Source organism: Columba livia, chromosome 2, assembly GCF_036013475.1.
Source record: "Columba livia isolate bColLiv1 breed racing homer chromosome 2, bColLiv1.pat.W.v2, whole genome shotgun sequence".
Taxonomy (NCBI): domain Eukaryota; kingdom Metazoa; phylum Chordata; class Aves; order Columbiformes; family Columbidae; genus Columba; species Columba livia.
Window position 1 is genome coordinate 36,370,123 of NC_088603.1, and position 20,186 is coordinate 36,390,308.

Consider the following 20,186-nt stretch of genomic DNA (forward strand, 5'->3'; position numbering starts at 1 on the left):
AGTCGGGGTTCATCAATATGACAGGTCCATGCCGGGGGAATTTGGGCAAAATCCCCCGAATCAGACCAGCGGTGTCTGCGGGTTGCTCATACTTTCTCTTTCGGTTTTATTTTCCCATCAAATGTCAATACAGCACGGTATTTTCATTTTACAAACTCTCTCATATTTAAATAGAAACCAACCACTAGCTGAAGAAGAAACCCAACCAATATTATTTTGTATTAAAATCTATCATTTTCTATGCCTACCCGAGGGCACGTCGAAGGCTGAAACCAGACTTTAAATACCCTGCTTTTCTATTACTCCTAGCCCAAGACTACTAGAGAGGCCGATTTATACTACCAGGAATAAATTAAAGCACTTTCCTTGCTGCGTTCAAATCAAGGCTATTAAGACGAAGTCCAAATGAATTTGAAGTGGCAGGTTACGACACCCGGCTGGCATTTTTCTCTCTAGACACACACACAGGCGATGGCGAAAAGCAGACAGGTTAAACATCCTTCTCCTGCTTTCTACCACACAGAGCCGCCCACCCTCCTTCCCGGCTCTTGAACGATTAAAATAAATCCGAGGCAAACACAAGGGAATAAAACAACCGTGAGTAAAACCCAGAAGCCACTTTTCCACGCAGCCTGACCCAATTTTGCAAAACAACCCATCGCAGCACAAAGCCAAGCAACCAGCAGCTCTATCTGCAAGTCTGCCCGCGTCCTGGGCGCTGACCCCAGCGTCTTCTGGCCCACTTTCCTGCCAAGAGCCTTCTTTGCTTTCCACCTATGCTAGAACGCGAAGCAGCATCTCTGGGAAAGGTGGAGTCAGCACCCAAGCTAGGAGAAGCAGTCTTACTTTTCTCAACGGGCTCTTCGGCTCTGTTAGCAGCAGCCCAGACAGCCTTCTCCACCCAGGTCCCCACAGCAGAAGTGGCACTTTAGCCTCATACACCGTGGGAGAAAGGGAATGGGGTGGGTGGGTGAGCTCGGGAGAGAACGGGGACCTGGGAAAACCTCTACAAAGGCCTTCCAAATGACTTTGCTCCAGTCATGCACAGGGTTTTGCCGGGGAACCGGTTGGGTGTTCGCTGTTGGCTTGTTTGCTTAATTCACCACCGAGCGGGGAGAGGAGAAACATTCAGCCGCTTGCAAGAAGAGCATGAAAATCTTACCCCAGCATCCAGAAGTCTCTCGCCACTGCAAAAATATATCCCCATGGAGACTGACAGCCAGGATCCCGCGTTGGGCTGTAGACCTCTGAATCAATGAGGAGGGATTGCACGTTTTTTTGTTTCCTCCCTTACAGATAAAATATACACGATCCACAAAATATTCCTTCTCGATCTCTCAGTGACTTGGGCTGTTTGGGGGTTTAAAATTGTTTTGTTTTGTTTTTGCTCTAGTTGTTGTTGGTCTGCCTTTAGCCGGAGAGAAACCTAGCCACTAGGGCACATCGTCCTTCCTGCCAGCTTCAGGCAAAATGCAGCAATATCACAGTCTAATGACGATTATTGCTGTTATTATTACTATTGCTATTTATTTTTCCTCTCTCTCTGTCTTTCCTTGTCCCCTTGGATTTCCGATGGCGATGTGCACACAAGGTGATTGCAGGAGGCTAAAATGCTGTCTAATTCCATAGATTCCCGTCGCACGAGGAAAAAAAAAAAAAGTCCCAGTGTTTTTGACGACGGGACAACCGGCCGTTCCTCCCCAGTACACCCCGGGTCACAGTACAGTAATGACCGTGGGTTGTGCGTTGTAGGACTTGACCTTTCCTACGTAGAAGAGGGCGCTTTCCTCCACGCTACGGGGAGGGGAGGGAGGGGGGAGCGGCGGGAGGAAGAGAGATGCTCTCTTTGGGGATGTTTAATCACAGTTCAGATCTAGGAACGGGCAAAGCTTCTGCCTTTCAGCACGCCATGTTGAAGCTATTCAGTGGAGCAAGAATTTTTTGTCTTTTTTTTTTTTTTTTTTTTATTTTAAGGGGGGTGCGGAGGCGGGAGTGAGGCCGGAGGGAGGGAGGAGAGGGGGAAGAAAGACTTAATGAACATTCGCATTTCGTACCCTAGTTCATGAATCAACTGCATTCAAGGAGGAGGGCGCCCGGGGGAAAGGGAAGGGCTCATGGCGTGGTTAAAACACCCGCGGACCCTGTGGCCGCGGCAGAGGCGCATGGGCCCGGAACCCACCGCTCCACGTCCCCGCCAGCCCACGCGGAAAAGCCACCATCTGGTCTGCCCCTCTTCTTTTTGGGCTTCTTTACCGGCCGAGAAAGCGCAAGGCCATCTCTTCAAATCATCATTAAAGTGCGTTAAAACGCATCTAAAAGTTATGAATGGCAACTAACGGCCTTTTAGCGCCTGCCAATATATATATATATATTTTTTGTATTAAATGCTGTCTTGCTTTTATTGCTAACGCTGCCCACGGAGAATGCTGAAATGGACTAGGAATGAGGTTTTATTTAAGCCATAGCCATTAAAAAAACCCTTTAATTTATAGGCTAAAGGACGAGATCCTTACCCGTTCGTTCAGAAGAGTACAGAATAAAGTCAGTGCTCTGGAAACACAGGGAGCTTTTATTTTCTGAACATTTCTATCTAGAGCCCCACATTTTTTCCATTTGCTTCAGAGGCTGTCTTAGACAACGAGCGTTTTTAAGTGGGGGTCTTTCTGAGCAGAAGACGTTGGGAAAAGATAAAGCTTTGCAGTCCTACTTATCATTCTTTTTCGAAAATATGGTCCTGTCAAGGTTTATTTCCCATAGCATACCACCTCTGCTACTGCCAAGTGCTAGAGGCGGGGGTAAATTAAATACTGGATTATTCTATGTGTGGGAAAAAATACAAAACATTCGCTCTACCCGTTCGTCCGCATCAAAGACGTAAGGCCACTTTCTGTCCATGTGAATTTCAAATTTGAGGGACGAAGGACACCAGGAATTCGGTGATTATAAACCAACATGTCCAGACACTGGGAATTAAAGGATACGTGCCAAATCGCACAATAATTATTTCGAGTGAAACTGAACTAATATTTTTTGTCTTTAATTGCGTTTTGCGTTTTACGCTGGGAATGAAATATTGCTCTGACATTAATGTTTCAATAAATACGCTAAATATACATAATAACTTGCTCCTTCTGTTCCCTGCGTCCCTCTGCACATCCGTTAAAACGTTATACCTAACATTTTAATTTCTAGGGGACGTGAGAAAATAGAGACCCTACTTTGTTTATGTATTACAAAAAAAAATTGTTTTATTTTCAAATGCTTCCTATTTTTTTAAGCTCCTGCAAATAAAACTCCTCACACATATAACTCTACCCAGCAATCCAGGCACAATAAGTTCACCACCAGCATTTTAAAACATCCTCAGTAACGCGGGGAATATAAATAATAATTCTCTCCGAACCGCGCGCAGGGACGGACGTCGTGAAGTAATGTATCACGTTGCTTAATTATTTTCCTTGGTGATATATTTACTTGTAAAAGATATTAGGGGTGTATTTTAGGACGTTGGCGGCAGATTGGTGAGAGGGGAATATGTAATACAACAGCAATTTGTACTTGAAAATGTATGTGCCAACAGCTTTTGGACGGTAAATGAAGGTAATAAATAACATGAATACGCACACCTACGCAGCCGCTCTCCCCCACGCTCCGAAGCCACAACTACCCGGCGGCGGGACGGGGGGACTGGGGCGCGGGGGGCTGCGTGGCTGTAGCCGTGGGTAGACAGAGACGCGGGAAGACCGAGGCGGGTGGGGACGCAGGCCCCGTGGACAGGGATTCTTTCGCGACTCGGAAAGCCACAGACACGCCGGTCCTGATGCAGAGTCGCCGCACGACCGCGGCCCAGAGGGCTCCACCGGGCACCGCCGCTCCCAGCAGCCCACTCCCTAGGGGTGCCCCGGTGAGGGAGTCACGGAGCTCCCGGCCTTTACTCACCTGACTCGCCCCCGAGATACGTTTCGCGAATGGAGCCTCGAGGCGGGCCCGAGGAGATGGCAGCGGGTCCGAGAGGAGCCGCCGGCCCCGCGGGACCGGGCGCGGAGCCGCAACCGCGCCCGCTGCAGGCCTGGGTGTCCGGGGGAGTCACCCCATCGGAGTGTGGGAGCTCCTGCTCCTCCGATGAGGCTCTCCGCTTCAGGGCCGGGAAACACGACCTTGCTCCTCCTGCTGAAGCCTGCGAGATCCTCGACACTGATTTACATGGTAGCAGGGGTCCGATCCAAAATGTCACCTTACTCCTGCCAGCGATCGCCAGTCAAGTGCTCCCCTTTTTACTCTGTGAAATATATATGCGGCAGAGCTATTTGAACAGTAGTGGGAATTTAAATTCGCTAATCCACAGTCAGTCCAGAAATGCTTAACAGATTTGAACGGTAGGTAGTACAGTGTGAAAACATAATCTTGAAACGCTAGCTCCGATTAAAAGTTACTCTTAAAAAAAAAAAAATTTGTTATTTTACTAATGTCGGCCATGTTCTCGTTATGGATTTCTTCCAAGGTGCCCCTTGAATTATATAGCGCTCTTGGCCATGGTGTGAAAATAGAAGATCCTGTCTAAAATACAGAGAACTCGAATCCTTCCTATGACACTAATCTCCGACCTGCAGCACGTGTAATTTGCGGAATAATGATACAAGTTGAGAAATATAACGGAATAAATACAGTTACTAACTCGGAGCGAGAACAAGTGTAATTCACAAGTGCCTTTTTTCAGGCAACGCAGCTCATTCCGGAGAAAGCGTGGCAATGAGATGGCTGTCCGGTGCCCGCAGCCGAGGCAAACCGGTGGTTATCTGCCCGCGGACGGCAGGTACCGTCAGTTAGAAACGGCCCCCGTAGCCAGTCCTCAGCCTCCGCGCAGGGTGCAACAGGGAGTAACAGCTGCCCGCGCCTCCGGCAGCCCCACCGCGGGGGTTTGCTGCCTGTTCCATCTCCGCTGAAAATCCCAGGTCGCGGGGATGCTGCGGGAGTCGTGGAGGCTGCTGGCTCCTCAGAGGTGAGGGGAGTCCCAGCCAGCTCCCCTCGACCGTAGATAGACCAAGTCCCTGCTCGCCGGGGATGGTTATTGTCCTCTCGGGCGGTGTTGCGCCCGTGGGTCTTTCCCCTTGGTCCTTTGCACGGTACCGCAGGCCTCGGGCAGGCCAGGTCCTTGTCACAGCGGCTGCCCCCGGTCACCTCACAGGGACACCAAAGCATAACAACGACCTCACGGCCTGGAAACCGACTGCCACTTATGTACCTCTCCCTGGCTATTTTCGCGACGGGACGAGGAAAATCTCGTTCATAAAGTCTCTGACCGGCCTCCGAAGGGACGAGGCCCGTATTCCCACGCTCCGCCTGAGAAACCACAGCGCTCCGCGGCCTCGAAAGCTTCGAGAGGCTGGAAGATAAAGTGCCCGCACACCGCGGGAAGGCTAAAAGCCCGCACGGAGCCCAAAGCCCCCGACACAACAGCCTCCTGGAAAACAGATCCCTCTCTTGCAGGTACTTTTCATGTAAGTTATTGCACGAATGCATTACAGTCAGATCTGAGGGTCGGAAAGCGCTGTGCGCTGATCCCTGCAAGGGTGGGTCCTTTTGAATTTCAGAAATGTGAGGCTAGAAGCGCACAGTTAGCGCGGTATATGATACCCTCTAAATTTACCGTAAAGGTCCCCCAATAGCTCTAATTAGAGCTGCAGACCACCGCAGAAGACAGGCGGCAAAAGCAAACCTCTCTTTGTGCCTGACTAAACTCGCCCGCCACTCACAACACCGGTCGGCCGGCGGCTCCTCGCACCGCACTTCCATCCCCTAGCCGGACACCGGCATCCCGCAGCCGAGCACCGGCTGAACAGCAATTTTCACTCGCAGCCTATACTCGTCTCTCCCGGCTTTCAGCCATCTCCAGAGCGACAGTTGGAGCACAACCTGCTGCGCGTTCTGCCTTGCAAGCTCAGATATACTATATATAGATAGATAGATAGATAAGGATATGAGGCCCCGTGGAGCGGCACGTCCGCGCGCGGTGGCGAGGATCCCACGCGTGTGCGCTCCCACCCGCGGGGAGGATGTGCGTGCGGTTAGGTGCAGGCGCGGCGTCGACCACGAGGTGGCGCTATCAGCCCGTGGATGCCGCCAGCGCGGGGAGCTGTCAAAAGTCAAGGTCACAAATCGGCTCTTTTTTTTTTTTTCCCCCTCAAGGTCAAGGTTTCAGGCCTTCCCCGTCCTGTCATCGCCACGCAGCCCACCCCCCACCTTCCCGCCGAGGCATCGCCAGGCTGGGCAGCGTCCCCCCATCCCGGAGGCCGGCTGCTGGGCTCCATTTGCTGGTGAGGGCTGCAGCGCTGCACTGGTATCATCCTGCTCTTCCTCCCCGTGGCCCCCAGCCCGTTGCAAAAACACTGTTTAACATTACCAAAACATTTATAGTTTAGGAATGCTGGTTATCAGGCATGCCTGCCCATAGACAAACACCATCCAGAAAAAAAAACCCACCATAGATATATATATATATAAGCGCTACATAACGGAAGACAACAGTATTACAAGACAGAGGCATTATATTTTTCTTATGAGATGCACGTAGGTGTGGAAAAATAAAGAGTATTTCTTTCAGATTTTATTACAGTGACTATTTTATTAACAGTACTAATACTACTATACCTATCTACACGTCTTGGTTTTTCATTTTTTCAGTAGAAATATAAAAAAAAAAAAAGGAGGGTGCACAAGTACATTTTCACAGTGCGCTGATTTTTTTTTTTTTATTATTATTATTTACAAGATAGCTTCTTATAGTGAATAAAAACAAAATAATGTGCTGGTTGAAATAACTGATTGGATTAAAAGGTGCTGTAAGAAGAATCCCTAAAGGTTCTACTGCGGCCTCATAACAGACAATAAACAAGGAAAAACGACTAATTACTTATAGATCAAAATATAGATTATATAAATCAAAATACTTCTGGGGAAGAATGTGTTTCAGTTCAAAGTTCTTGGATATTTTTTCCAGGAAGGTGTGGGAGTTTTATATTTTTTCCTTTCCACCCCCCTTTCTTTTTTTCTTTTAACTGTAAAGAAATGCCAATGTTCGTGGTTTTGTATCCACCCATAGTCAAATACTTTAAAATTTCCAGGGACTCAGAATATTAATTCTTGAAGATTATTTGAGATTTAAGATAGACAAAGTCCTTTGAAAAGTATCTATTTTAGGGTCTGCAGGAGAAAAAATAAACAACAAAAACCCTCAGTTCAGATGACAAGAAATAATATTTTGCAAATAAAAACTAAAATCGAAAGCCATCTCCGACCTAATATTTTCCTTTCTATTCCCCCTAGTTTGCGATGTTTTAAATTTGCTATCAAGATAGATCCTCCACAGAGCTTCCTTCATTACTGATGTCTCTGAAATCCTTATTCAGTACCTTCGAGGTCTATTATTACTTTCTGACATTAAATGCATTGCTTAAACACATACAGTAATTGTACTTTTTTTCACTATGGTTTACCTGAGCAGTCATTCAACATACAGTTTGGATTGCAATGGAAGAAAAACAGCTTATGTGTCCACATCGACCTTCTCACTTTAATCAGCTCTTGCATCGTGGCCACGAAGAGTCTTCTCAAATAGTGAGGTCGTAGAAACACAAGTTTATCAGAAAATCGTGTGTCTTAATTGAAATTTTGTCTCTTGGGGCTGGGCATGCGGGCTTTACAGTCTGTCAGTGATACTGACTGGCTACTCGGGATTTCAGAAGAACTGTCAGTTTTAACCATTTTGCTACAGCAATATTAAAAAATAAGAAAGAAAAAAAAAAAAGAAAAAAAGAAGCTATAATTCCAAAGATACAGATCTCTTGTTCTGAAGGAAGAGGTTCATTGTCTTTTCTCTTTTTAATTATTATTAATAATTATTTTAATCTGAACATGAAAAAAGTTCTGAAACTTTTGAGTTGATGCTTCTCCATTTTTAATCCATTAACTGGTAGTCTTCAATTTGTTGATCACTTTTTTCTCTTTGACCCTTCTGTTTTGGAACCAGATTGTGACCTGTCTCTCTGACAGATTTGTAGTTGCCGATATCCTCCTCCGTTTGTCTTTGGTTATGAATTTATTTGTAGCATATTCCCTTTCGAGTTCTTTTAACTGGACCTTTGTGTAAGGCACCCTTTTCTTTCTCCCACGTCTGTACGAGTTCGCATCGGAGGGGTGTGAAACGACGTCTGGAACAGAAAAAACATGCAGGCAAACATTAGAAAATCGCTCGAACCGCTTAGGACATCTTCAAGTGTACAGGGGTTAGAGTTACAGCGCACTCCTCCGCCTACCCCTCTCCAGCTTAGCTACTAAAGCCCGGCTCAGCATTTAGGATTCGTCCTTTCCTGGCCGAGGCAGACAGCTTTTAGACGGGGAAAGGCTCGCCTCTGTCAGACAGACAAATAATAACAAACCACACCGAGCCCGGCGAGGGACCCCCGGAAGGATCGCGCTGGGCTGCAGAGATTTACTCAAACTGCGTGCTGCGGGGTTTATGGAAAATAATACCGCAGACCTTCCCCCGGCCCTTTTCAACTGTTTTCTGCCCCAGTGTCGGGCGGACGAGACGGGATGCGCCGTGAGCCGGCGGGGGGCAGGGGGCGGCACCGGGGCATGTGCGGGCCGGAGCGGAATGAGGCTGAGGAGCCAAGGAGGGGCAGGGAAGGGTCAGGCCGGGGGTGATCTCGGAGATTTGCCGGCGGGATACTCGGGAGGGGCGGGCGGGGGAGGGGCGGGGGGTGGCAGGGGAAGCCATACAGGTGTATTACCCGGGAGGGTGGATTTCCAGAGGTGAGGCGGCTGGCTCTGCTCCTTGGGGCAGTACACTTGCCCGTTCCACCCATTGGTGATGGTCCAAGGCTGGTAGCTGTCCATAGGGAGCAGGGGGTCGTGGCGCGGCTCGCCGGGGCCGCCGATGGCGGGCACCACGGGCATATCCAGATAGCCAGGCACCGGCTGGTAGGGGCCGGCGGCGTAGCCCTGGTAGAAGGCGAATTCCTTGGCCCGCGACGTGAACTCCTCGCCGGAGACTGAGGTGTCCATATATTTGTCGGCGAAGGTGGAGGCGGGCTGGGCGCAGGACTTGATGGCGTTGTGGTGGGTCATACGGCAAGGGTAGTAGCCGCTGCTGAAGTAGCCGTAGGGCAGAGCGGCGCCGGAGGAGCTCTGCACGGCGGCGGAGCAGGGGCTGCACTGCTTGACAGCAGGCTCGGCCATGCCGGCCGCGGGGGCTTCGCTGGAGGTGTAGGCGGCGGCGCTGGGGGCGGCCAGGGGAGCGGGGTGAGCCATCAGGTTGCGGCAGGGGTTGGCCGCCGCCGCCGCCGCGAAGTTGCTGCCGGCGTGAAACCCGTCCATGTTCTTATTGATCTCATCCAGGCTGTTGTCGTAGAGGAACATGACGGGCTCGATCCAGCGGGGGTGGAGGAGCACGGAGGCTGTCATAGCCCGCTCCGCATTGAGACTAGTGGCTCTTTTTTAAAAGCCCCAAAGACTGAAAAAAGAGATACTCAACCTCCGGGACTTGACCAAGGCTGACGCGCCAGTGTCGCGCCAGGCCGGCCCTCATTGGGCCGCCCGCCCCCACGTGATATGCAAAGCAGCTGATAAACATCTGAAGGAATAAAGTGGAGATAATTAAATAATGCAATAACCGCGCGGGGCCGGGTCCCGGCCCGGGGGCGCGGGCACGGGCGCGGGCACGGCGCAGTCCTGCCGCCGCCGCGCGGGGCGAGGGCGCTGCGGGGGGGCCGCCCGTCCGCCCTCTCTCCCTCTCTCCTCCCTCCTCCCTCCTTCGTCCCTCCGGCCCTCCCTCCCCTCGCCACCGAGACGTGAGCATTTTGGTCCCGTTGTTGCCGCGGCGCGTTCCCCGAGGTGCGGGGCTCCCCCCCGGCACCCCGCCTGATTTCTCCCCTGCGCTGCTTTCCTCGGGCCCCGAGCGCCACGGAAGTCTCGGAGGCCTCCCCTCATCTCCGGGGAGAGATAAGCCGCACCCCCTTGACCCTCTTCCTCCCCCGGTTTGAACCGCCGCCTCTCCCCGGGGAGCGCTGGCGGGGCCCCGGCCGGGTGGCGCGGGGAGCCCGCCGCAAACTGCCGGGCCTGATAAAGGTCTCGAAGAGGAGTCTCACGGGGTCCTTTCTGGGTGTTTTCCTCCTTCCTTCCTGCCCGTTGAAAGCCCAGGACCCATCTCGCTCCTCTCGCCACAAAGCCTCAGGAGTCAGATAAGAGGAAAAGATCAGGAAATCCCGATTTTATTTGTTATTACCTTTCAGGATAGGCTCGGGGAGAGGGACGGTTAATCGGATCTCCATCGCGATTCCGCTGTATTATTTGTTGCTATAATAGTAAACCCCGGGGCCTACAATTCGTCTTGAATCTTCTTTGGCTGTAAAATATCACGTTGGCTTGTACAGTGTGCATATGGACCCACGGTGCTTTTTTGTGCTGAGAAATGTATTTTGGCTGGTTTTGTTGTTTGTTTTTGTTTTTGTTTTTGGTTTTGGTTTTTTTTAGGTTTTACTTCTCTGCAAGTGAAAGCTAGGAAAAACAATCGTATTCCCTTTTAATGATAAATGTTATAATTTTTCACTGGGCAAAATAATTTACATTTTTAATATTCCACGCACCTCTCAGCGGCGCGGATGCGTTTCCCTCCAGCATTCAGCTATTCGCACACAACCTTGAAGCTATTCGCGCACAACCTTGAGCTCAAAACGCTCTATCAATAAACTTGACCTAAAGCAGCGTTCGTCTCATCGTTAGCAGCGCTCAGTCCTCACGCCTGTGGACAAAACAGCCCCAAATACTTCCATCCTGAAAACTAATTTTTTGGTGTTTTGTATTTTTTTTTTTTTTTTTTTTTTTTTGCAATTGCATGTTGCTTTGTTTTGCGCCTGACAGCTCGGCGTATTTATTATCCTATTGTGCTTCCTATTGACGTTGTAGCATTGTTTTGCCCGCATGGCTACAAGCGCAGAGCAGTCCCGGGACGTACATTGTTACCGAGCAGGCTTTTCCTTGCCTAGCGCAGAGCTGCCAACCATGAGAAACAGCCTTTTGGCGCCCATGGATTTTTTTCAAGGTGCTTTTTGCCGTGCGATGGGTTGGGATACCTGAAGTCGCTGTCATTCCCCTGATAATTTGGCAACATTTTACCCGCTTTTTTCCTTCGTTGTAGCCAATAAAGAGTTCCCATTTTGACTTCGCATACTCTTTTCCGCATTCTTCCTCATGCCCAAAAGCAAATATTTATTCCCCGCATATTTTTCCTTTTCTTTCAAGCTCCAGTTTTGAAACCTGTAGATTCCCCCGGCCAAACATTGCTCTACTGGCATGAATTGGGTCGATTTGTTTCCCTCTAGTTTCTCGTGGCTGCTTCTGAAAATCGCATTGCAGCGGGGCGGGGTGGGGGGGAGAGGGGGGAAGGGAAAGCAGCTCTATGGGGCAGCTCTGTTTTACATACGGGTTAGAAACGGCTAGAGGCCAAGGTCAAGTTGAAAGTTGCAGTCTAGCCAATGTGAGAACTGTCATTCACAGTCCGAAGATCTGTCTGATTTGCTAAAAAGCGGGTAGCCATGAGACCACTAATCTCCCCACTCACCTCTCCCCCCCTCCCCAGTCCGCTCCCCTCTCCAAACTCTCCCTCAGCCGTGGAGCGTTTCTCGCTGCCATGCATCTACTTTTCAAACCCCTTTCCATAAGGAGGGAGAAGCCATGTGAAACTATAGATTTCAGCCCCAGTACAAACTATACAAGTGGTGGAAGGTTGGGAGGGGAGCAAAAGAGGGGAGGAGGGGGGGCGTGTATCCGGTCGGCTGAGTTTTTGCTGGTTGTTTTTTTGTTTTGTTTACCCGCTTGGGGCTGTTCCAGCCCTGTGTGCGAAAGGGAGATCAGATTAAAGAGCTCTCTTTTCTCCCTTCTCTCCATCTCTCTCTCGCTCTAGAGCTCTGTTTAATCATGAGGGAAGAGGGCCGTGCTTTTCACTGCTGATAGGAGCAGTGATACAACTATCCCCTTCCCCTGTTTGCCATGATGTGGGTGGGAATCAGAGAATGGGACCGTTTCCTCAAAATAGGCAAAATGGCATCTGCAGGGTGCGTATGCAGCAGCAGAAAAATGGTTATTACCGGACACGCGAATTTACGCCTTTGTTTTGCTTTCCGAGTTTGACTGAATTTAACGAACTATCGACATCGAGAGAGGAGGAAAACCTCGTCAACTATTTTCTCTCCCTCCGCCCCAATACCCAGTTTTCATTCCCCAGCTTCCTGCCTTAATAGGTATCTCCGATTAGATATTATAACGGAACCGTGAGGGCTGAAAGCATCGAGCAGAACAGATGTTCTTCGAAAATCATGGACCCTGTAATGAACACCAGGGATAAAAATATGCCCGAACTTACCCCTCAGCCTTGAACATATACTGCTCCTTACCAATTGTGGAGGAGCTTTTATTTTTTACAGTTTAAGGCTTGGGATGCGGTAGATAAATTAAGCAAAACTAAGAAAGAGTTTACTCAGCGCCACTGATTCGCTTGGGCAAGCTCTATAAAAGCTTCTTTTTGGAAAACTAACTTGCTAATTGAATGCTTCCATGCACGCGACCGACAGACCAGTCGATGCTTCTTCCAAGATTTTTGTCTCTTTCATGGGAAATAAACATAGGATACAGCAAATCCAAACGTATAGTAAAGCCACAACATTTTCTAAGAGATTTGATGCAAACCTCCAAACTGCTTTGCATTTATATAGCATGTAAAATATTTTTGAGAGAAACACATCTATAAAATCGTTTCCCCTAAAACGAGTATTAATTCCTTGGGGAGCAAGAGGATGAACAACCATGTTCAGTAGGAGGATTTTAAAACGTGTTGAAGCCTTTCAGAGCTAGGCAATTTCTATCTGGTTTTCCTGTTCGGGGGCAGTCACCCCTCGCAATGCACGGCCATGCCTATTTCAGGTATTACAAAATCTTTTAGTGGCATTTGCTTCTCTTGGCTGCACTGAGAGCGATCAGATGCATTTAGCCCACTCCGCAGGTGTAAGCAAGGGCAGAATTTGGCCCTTACAAGTGCTTTGAACCAAGCAACTGTGTGCTCCTGACACCAGGAAACCAAAGGTAGTCTTGCCGCAGTGAGGACTGTAGGATTTTGGCCTTAAACGAGAAAGTGTAAATTATTTGTAAATGTCCCCATGTGATAGGAATACGGCCACTTATTTTACTGAAGAGGCCTTAAAATTTATATTTTCTTAGGGAAACCAAAAGTCCTTTCAGCTGAATGTCAGGTTTTGCAAATATGGAGTTTGTCGGCAGAGTACCTAGAAGGCTTTTTTCCCAAGCCAGACTTTGTGTGATAACACAAAGAGGCACTCTCCGGAGCCCTGCACGGGAATGCCTGACCGAGAGGAATTCGGATTCCTTGTAGGATAATCACAGTCATACAAATACAGAAAAAAAACCCGTCGCCCAGGGTAATCCACTCTTACTTTTTCATCCACTGCTTCGAGCTAATTAATGAACACGAAAAAAACACAAATCCGTGGCTGAGTGTTGTACATATATGTTTGCCACAGAGTTAAATCGCTCTAAACCCGCTAAAATATCTTAGCTGATAATGGAGGGGCTAGAGGGTCATCTCAGTTATTAATAATAATCTCCATCTTGCACAGCCCAAGAGTCTTGGAAGACGCGGGAGTAAAGTGATAGCAGGGGCAAGAGCCTTAATCGAATTTGATTTTCATGAGCAAATGAAATTTACCTGCCAGAAGGTTAATTTGGAGCAGCACTGTCACCGCTGTTTTCTTCCACAATTTCTAAAACATCAAGGATTGAGATAAACATTTCTGAGTTCGTTTTAAAGACACTTTGTATTTCAGGATATTCATGTGTTTCTAATGGAAGTAAGCAGCTTTACGAGCAGGGTTCGCAGGACATCTTAACTCTCTCCCTCCCACTGCGTGCTGGGGGGGCTAAAATAATTACAGAATAAGAATTCGAAAAAGCAAATGCAGAAGGGGAAAAGTCCGAGAATATTTCTCTCAGGTATAAAAGGCGATCTGAAAATCCTCCGTTGCACACTATGTACGGACCTATCTATTTCAGTCTACCCAAACTTTCAAACGGCCACCTCCTATAAATAAGGTGTGCTCGAAAATAATGTAATTGCTTTCACCCGAAATGTGTGACATGGACTAGACTTTATGGAGAGAATTCTCAGAAGATCGCTACACTCTGTTTTGTTTTGTTTGTTTGTTTTCCTGTTTGTTTGTTTATTTGTTTGTTTTCTTCTTTTCAGCTCTAGAAAAGACGCTGGGGTATTTAATGTGATTAGAGTGAAAATGGGAATGATCCTGATCTCTGTCTCCTGGACAAGGTCTCTTTTCTGATTTTTTTTGTTGTTTGGTTCTTTCTTTCTTTCTTTCTTTCATTTTTTTTTCTCTGTAATATTTTCTCAAGCTTATTTCCAGGAGGGGTGCGGTAGCTTTCTGTTTGTATTTGGCGGGTGAAGGCAGCAGAAGTCTGTCGTTGCTTGTTGGTAGTCAGCAGAAAATATTTTACTTAAACTGCCGTGTAAATGCAGCGATGAAGAGAAGCCCTTGTAGGCTCTCGTCAGCCACAGGCTGCTTGAACACAGTGATAAAGTCCCCCCTACAATTTCAATTAATTTTGCCATGCGAAGTGAGACGAATTTCTTCACAATCAGTCCTGCTTACTTATACAAAGGGAGCTGATAAAGTTTTTATTTTACTCTTAGTAAATTCTGATAAGTGAGGAGGCCAGGCACTGTAGTACACTGCAGTAGTTTATCAGGTTGGTTACATCTTCCAGTTAAAAATGTTCAAGCATGAACGCACGCGTGTTTAGCAGCAACAGATAACAAAATGGTACTCAGGTTCATCGTCCTTGATTTTGTTGGGTTTATCCTCCGATTTTCCGGATTTAGCGTTTTGAGGTTAAATTAATTTCTCACCTTATCTACCAGTAGGTTCCAGTTTTGGGGGACAAAAAAATATAAAGGCAGGGTACAGCGAGCTTCAATGGCATATCCCTTCAATTTCTGCTGGGAGCTTGTAATAATTGCTACCACATGATCACATGGTGTATTGTTGCAGCCTGATTACAATTAAACTTATCCCTCCACCTTTTTCATTAGGGGAAGAAAAAAAAAGTTCTTCCTGAGCTTCAGGCCCACTTTGTGCTGTTTTATTTCTCTTTGAAAAGCTGTGGGAGGAAAGAAGGCGAAGTTGCTCTTTTCTTTACAACGCGAGAGAAAGCGCTTCCATAAAGCCCTTCTCACCATAACCTTCCTGCAATAGCGTGACATTTACACAGCGCCCGACCAGGAGGGCTCAGGGGCAGGAGTGGACGCGGCTGCTTTCTGCAACAAGTTGTAGGGTCTTTTTCTTTCTTAAATCCAAAGCTGTATCTTCACCTAGGGAAACAATAGGGCTCTCAGTGCTAAAGACGCCTGTGTGCAGTATCTAGAGAAAAAAAAAAAAAAAAAAAGGAGAAAAAAAATACAGGAAACATTGGACATGTTTGCCTTTACTGGAAGACAGCTGTTTGAGTACATTCTCCAAGAGGGTTTTTGGGTTCCCTTTCAGAAGTGGTTTCGATGGAGGCAGTTTATCTTTAATGTCTGTGTAACAGCTCTTTTTCCTCATTTTTCTAGCCCTTTGCTTACATGAGACTGTACATAACCGGGGCTCTAATCGCGGCTGTCTTAAGAAATATCTTAAGAGGACTCACCGCACTGATGGGAGGGGAGGGTGTCTCTAGCTAGAAGTTACCTGAGCCACGAGTGGAGATCCTCCCTGTGGAGAGGAGAAAACAAAAAGGGGGGAGGGGGAAGACCCAAACACGCTACATCTGGCAAACCCCTGCAAGTCTACGAGAGCTGATGGAGAGGGGGGCAGGAGTGGCTGCTGGAGATGCCCCGTGAGTGCCCTCCCGTGCCTCGCTGGCTCCTCCCGCAGGCTGCGTGGCTGTGGGACTAGCGGCGCTCCCGCCCCGCCGGCGCGGTGCCCGCGGGCCCGCCCTGCCCGCCCGCCGCCGGGCTGCCGGCCCCCAGGCCCGGGCTGGGCCTTCCACACCCGCCCGGCGCTGGGCCGCGGCTCGGCAGCCGCCCCGGGGCACACCTGTGCTGGGCCACCAGGCCGGGCTGCCGGCTCGGTGCCCGCGGGTCCCGCTGCAGGGACCTTCCCACGGCTCCTTCCAGCCCCCGAGCTCGCTTTTGGGTGGGTTTGTTTGTTTTTGTTTTTCCCTTCCTTGGCCCATTTCATCTGCCTTGCTGGAGCGCTCTGCTCCGCTGGCGCGGAGAGGGTTTTTTGCCAGGAGCAGGTGAGAAAGGAGACTCGTGGCCGCGGGCGTCGTGGGGAAGCGCGCACCCACGCAGGCAGCAGGAGCGCACACCTGAAATGAGTTCTGTGTCCCCTCGCCCCACCTGGTGTGTGTGTGACCACACACGTGCCTCCCGCCTTGCGACATGCTATGTTCATTCCTCCGCTGAGGGTCCTGCTGGAGCGAGGAGAGGTGTGCCGCCCCTCCTTGGCCACAGAATGGGATTCTCATGAGTCCTTCTCCACCCCCAAGCGCATCCCACCTCTGGCTTGGCGAGAGCCTTCTTCTCGCGTGGGTGGAACCCCACAGGGACAGCCCTAGGGACACGCTTCACGAGAAGAAACCCACCATCTGCACGGATCCGTGATCAGTTTCGGGCAGAAAGAGCCAGCTGGCTTCGGCTGAGTCCTCAGCACTGCTTAAACGCCCCCTCGAACACGTCGTGGGTGCTTTCAGCACCAGCCACCTCCCAGCAGATAGTGATACCGTGATGTGATCCCGTGTTCTCCAATTAGCTTTACATTTCACCAAACACACGCATTTCTGTTAAAAGTTTATTTGGTTAAACAAAAAAATTAAAAGTAGAGCCGGAGTCTAGAAAATGTTTTCTTGCGCCTAGAGTACATTTCTCAGGTACATATAATACGTGCTGTCTTTAATAACAAGAGGCATTTGCTGCTCTTCATGTTAGATGGAACTAATGTCTTTCTATCCATACCGTGAACACATTCTCTAAATAGGAATTATACAGTATTTTCCTTTAAACATAACACCAGCCAAATGCAGGCTAGCTGATAACTTTATTTTTGCTGAATCATGAATATTTCCAAAGCTTATTGTATTTTATGTCTTCTTTAGATAAGCAGTTACATATGTGGCCCTGTTGAAGGCTAAATCCCATTCTTACATATGCGACAGCTGACTGCACTTCCAAGATGTTTTTTACTCTGAGATCAACTTGAAGCGCTGCCTTTGAGACCCGTGATTCATCAGGAAAGGCGGGAGCAGAGCGGGTGCCTGATTAACCCCGACACAGAGCCCTCCAGTAGTTCCCATCTGCCCATGCCTGGACTTGGATCTTGTCCTCTGGAATATGGACTTCATCTGCCTGAGTGCATCGGATTGGGGTACTTGAGGATGGTGCTCGTTCAGATCACGGGCACCACATGGCATTGCCACCCTGCGCTGCCACACTCGGGGGGTGGATGTGGGAGCACAGATTCTTCCATCCTCTCCAGGGCCAGAGGGACGAGGGACAAGCAGGGAAGTCCTCAGACCAGCAAAAACAGCCCTGCGAGTCTTCTGAAAGATACCCGGGGAGAAGGAGCCAGGCTGGTGCCAAGGGGCTGAAGCGGAGCTGAGGGCACATGCCAAGGTTCCCACGCTCGGAAGACAATTCGCGAAGTCCCGGGAGACAAAGTATATTTAGTCCCAGTAATGGCACAGAGAAAAGGGAGTGGTTTCATAGCAACCCCTGTGACATGCAAAATAATGAGTGGCTAAACAATAAAGGTTAGTCTCTAGTCAAGCATGCCCCCTGGTCTTCTAGCTAAGATACCTAAAGGAAGAAATTCCCCCGTCCCCTTGCACGCAACCCGAGGCCGCTTTCCTGCAGATGCAGCTGCCCTGGTGCCAGCGAGCGAGTATCTTCACTCGGAGCCGCTTCCTTCCCATTGTGGGGAAGATACTCGCTGCCTGCCAGTAATTACCAATTGTCATCCACTTTCACAAGACCATATTTCTTTGCAATTTCTCTTGCCGAGTGTGGGGACTATGTCAAATCATCTGTCATCTCCCGGCGTAGCCTGCTGCCACCCCGCCTCCCTAAAAAGAAACAAAGAAAAGAAGAAGGAAAAAAAAAAAAAACAACTGGATGTAGCATAAAGCTACATCTCGTAAGTCGTGTTGCAAAGGAAACATAAAGGCTGGTGTGCCTTCGCTCAGCAGAAGTGTCCATATCCACCGGACGCCAGCTCTCGCTGTTTTCAGGTCAACAAGTTCTCAGCCCAGGGACTCTACCTGGAGAAGACCAGTACGCCGTGTGAACACGGATCCAGTCTGAAACCTGTGTGCACATCCCTGAGGAGCCGGCCAGGTTGATCGGGTCAGGCCAGAGGTGTCGGGACAAGGCGGCTGCCTCAGAGGGGCTGGGGAGACCCCCCGGGGGAGCTGCGGCACGTCCTGCAGCCTCGGCCCGGGAGCCCACCTGCTGCTGAGGCAACGCTCCGCTCCCGCTCCCATAACCCCTCAGGAAGTTTTACCCACAAGGAATAATTCCACCATGAGGCGATGAAGGCACGAACAGACACGTCATCACCACTTTGGGTGATGTAAATATTTGGCAAATAAAGGAGAGGGAGCTTGTCTGACCTATTAAGCTTAGCGGGAGGCTGGAGGGAGGGGGGTTCCGGGTCTGTGACTACCCTGGGGGTCACTAAATGAGAGGTCAGAAGTTTGTGCTGAGGTTCCTAGGAAGTTTGGACACTACCTAGCTAATCAAGTAATCGTCATTTCATAATTAGCTTTCGATCAAGTTCTCATCTTCGGTAGGATGACAAGACCATGGTGAAAGAAAAAAAAACACTTTAGCAGGGAAGACGACATCATGTATACAACTATCACAGTCAGAGAACTAAGATCGAATTGCATTTATCGGGGGTTTGTGTGTGTGATGGATTGTACTACTTTTGAAATAACTTAAAATCTGTGAGCAAGAATATCCCAGCTGACATAAACGTTTCCTATGTATAAAGAGAGAATCCCATATAACTCCGCAGCGGAAATCAGTTAGCAAGTATCTTCTGCCCGTTTGCAAACATCAAATGTTCCTGCCATATGTCGGTTCTTATTTGTATACCAGCTAAGAAACCTGAAACGTATATATGTGATATTAAAACAAAACATGAAAGATTTTCTCAGAAATCTGGGAGAGGGGAATGTAGGTCTGAGGTGGGGGGTTAAAGGAAGTAAAAAAAAAAAATAAAGCTTTTGCCAAAAACTTTAATATTGAACAACACAGCTGAAGCTTTTATCACGGTACGAAATTTACAGCCTAATAATTCAAACTTGTGTGCTCATGGCAAGATGTCTCTTCCTCTTTTTGAGTACCCAAAGCCGTGGTTTTGCTTTCCGAGGTGAAGAGCATCCCTGCAAGCCAGGGAAGTCTCTGGGAACGGCAGGTGACCGGCGACTTGAGGGAAAATGGAGAGGAAAAGGAAAGAAACCTGGATGATGGGTCTTTAGGATCCAATGAGATTTCTGATACCTAGGGTGGAAATCAAATGTGGCCTCTGTAGAAATCACTGAAGGAACAAAACGACAAGGAAAACCTGACTGGTAAAAAGAAACCCGGAGAAAAACGTGTGGTTTGGAAGAGCAGTAGGTACCAGATACGAAGCTGGAAGCAATTTGGACTCCTTGGAAAACGAAGAAAGGTGGGACGGGAGGGGACTACCCAATTTAGAAAATATCTACTCATCTCCCCCAACTCTCCACAAAACAGGAGCAACCCTGGGAATGGGTCCCACTGCAGCTTGGAAACGCCTTTTGTGCCCAAGGAGAAGCCACCTGTTATACGGGGACAGCCTGGGACCCCCCCGTTACGGGATGGTAGATCGCTCAGGTGCCAACACATGTTTCAAAACCCAAGGTCAACACCTCCCACTCTCCTGTCCCACCTCCTCTGGATACTCCGTCCGCTCTCCAAAACTCATGGGGTAAATAAAGACGCATATCTGTCGTGGCACTGGGGAAGCCTGGAGCCGAGCTCTCCCGTGTGGGTTAGCGAGCCTCCCCCGCCTCTTTTTCTTACTGCCCCGCCGAGATCTGTA

General features: G+C 49.0%; 1 protein-coding gene and 2 long non-coding RNA genes across 3 annotated transcripts; 1 reads left to right on the forward strand and 2 right to left on the reverse strand.

Moving 5' to 3' along the window:
- Positions 1-1,638: 1,638 nt before the first annotated feature.
- On the forward strand, positions 1,639-7,459 carry LOC110355396 (uncharacterized). The gene is made up of 3 exons (XR_002408042.2): positions 1,639-5,487; positions 6,187-6,314; positions 7,324-7,459. It is a non-coding gene; the product is annotated as an uncharacterized LOC110355396 (long non-coding RNA).
- HOXA13 (homeobox A13) lies at positions 6,323-11,279 on the reverse strand. The gene is made up of 2 exons (XM_065051395.1): positions 8,790-11,279; positions 6,323-8,207 (listed from the first exon to the last, which is right to left on the reverse strand). The coding sequence occupies exons 1-2, from the start codon at positions 9,460-9,462 to the stop codon at positions 7,963-7,965; spliced, it is 918 nt and encodes a 305-aa protein (XP_064907467.1). The 5' UTR covers positions 9,463-11,279; the 3' UTR covers positions 6,323-7,962.
- An 8,057-nt stretch (positions 11,280-19,336) lies between these two features.
- LOC135578462 (uncharacterized) lies at positions 19,337-20,155 on the reverse strand. Its single transcript, XR_010470099.1, has 2 exons — positions 20,034-20,155; positions 19,337-19,621 (listed from the first exon to the last, which is right to left on the reverse strand). It is a non-coding gene; the product is annotated as an uncharacterized LOC135578462 (long non-coding RNA).
- Between the last annotated feature and the right edge of the window lie 31 nt (positions 20,156-20,186).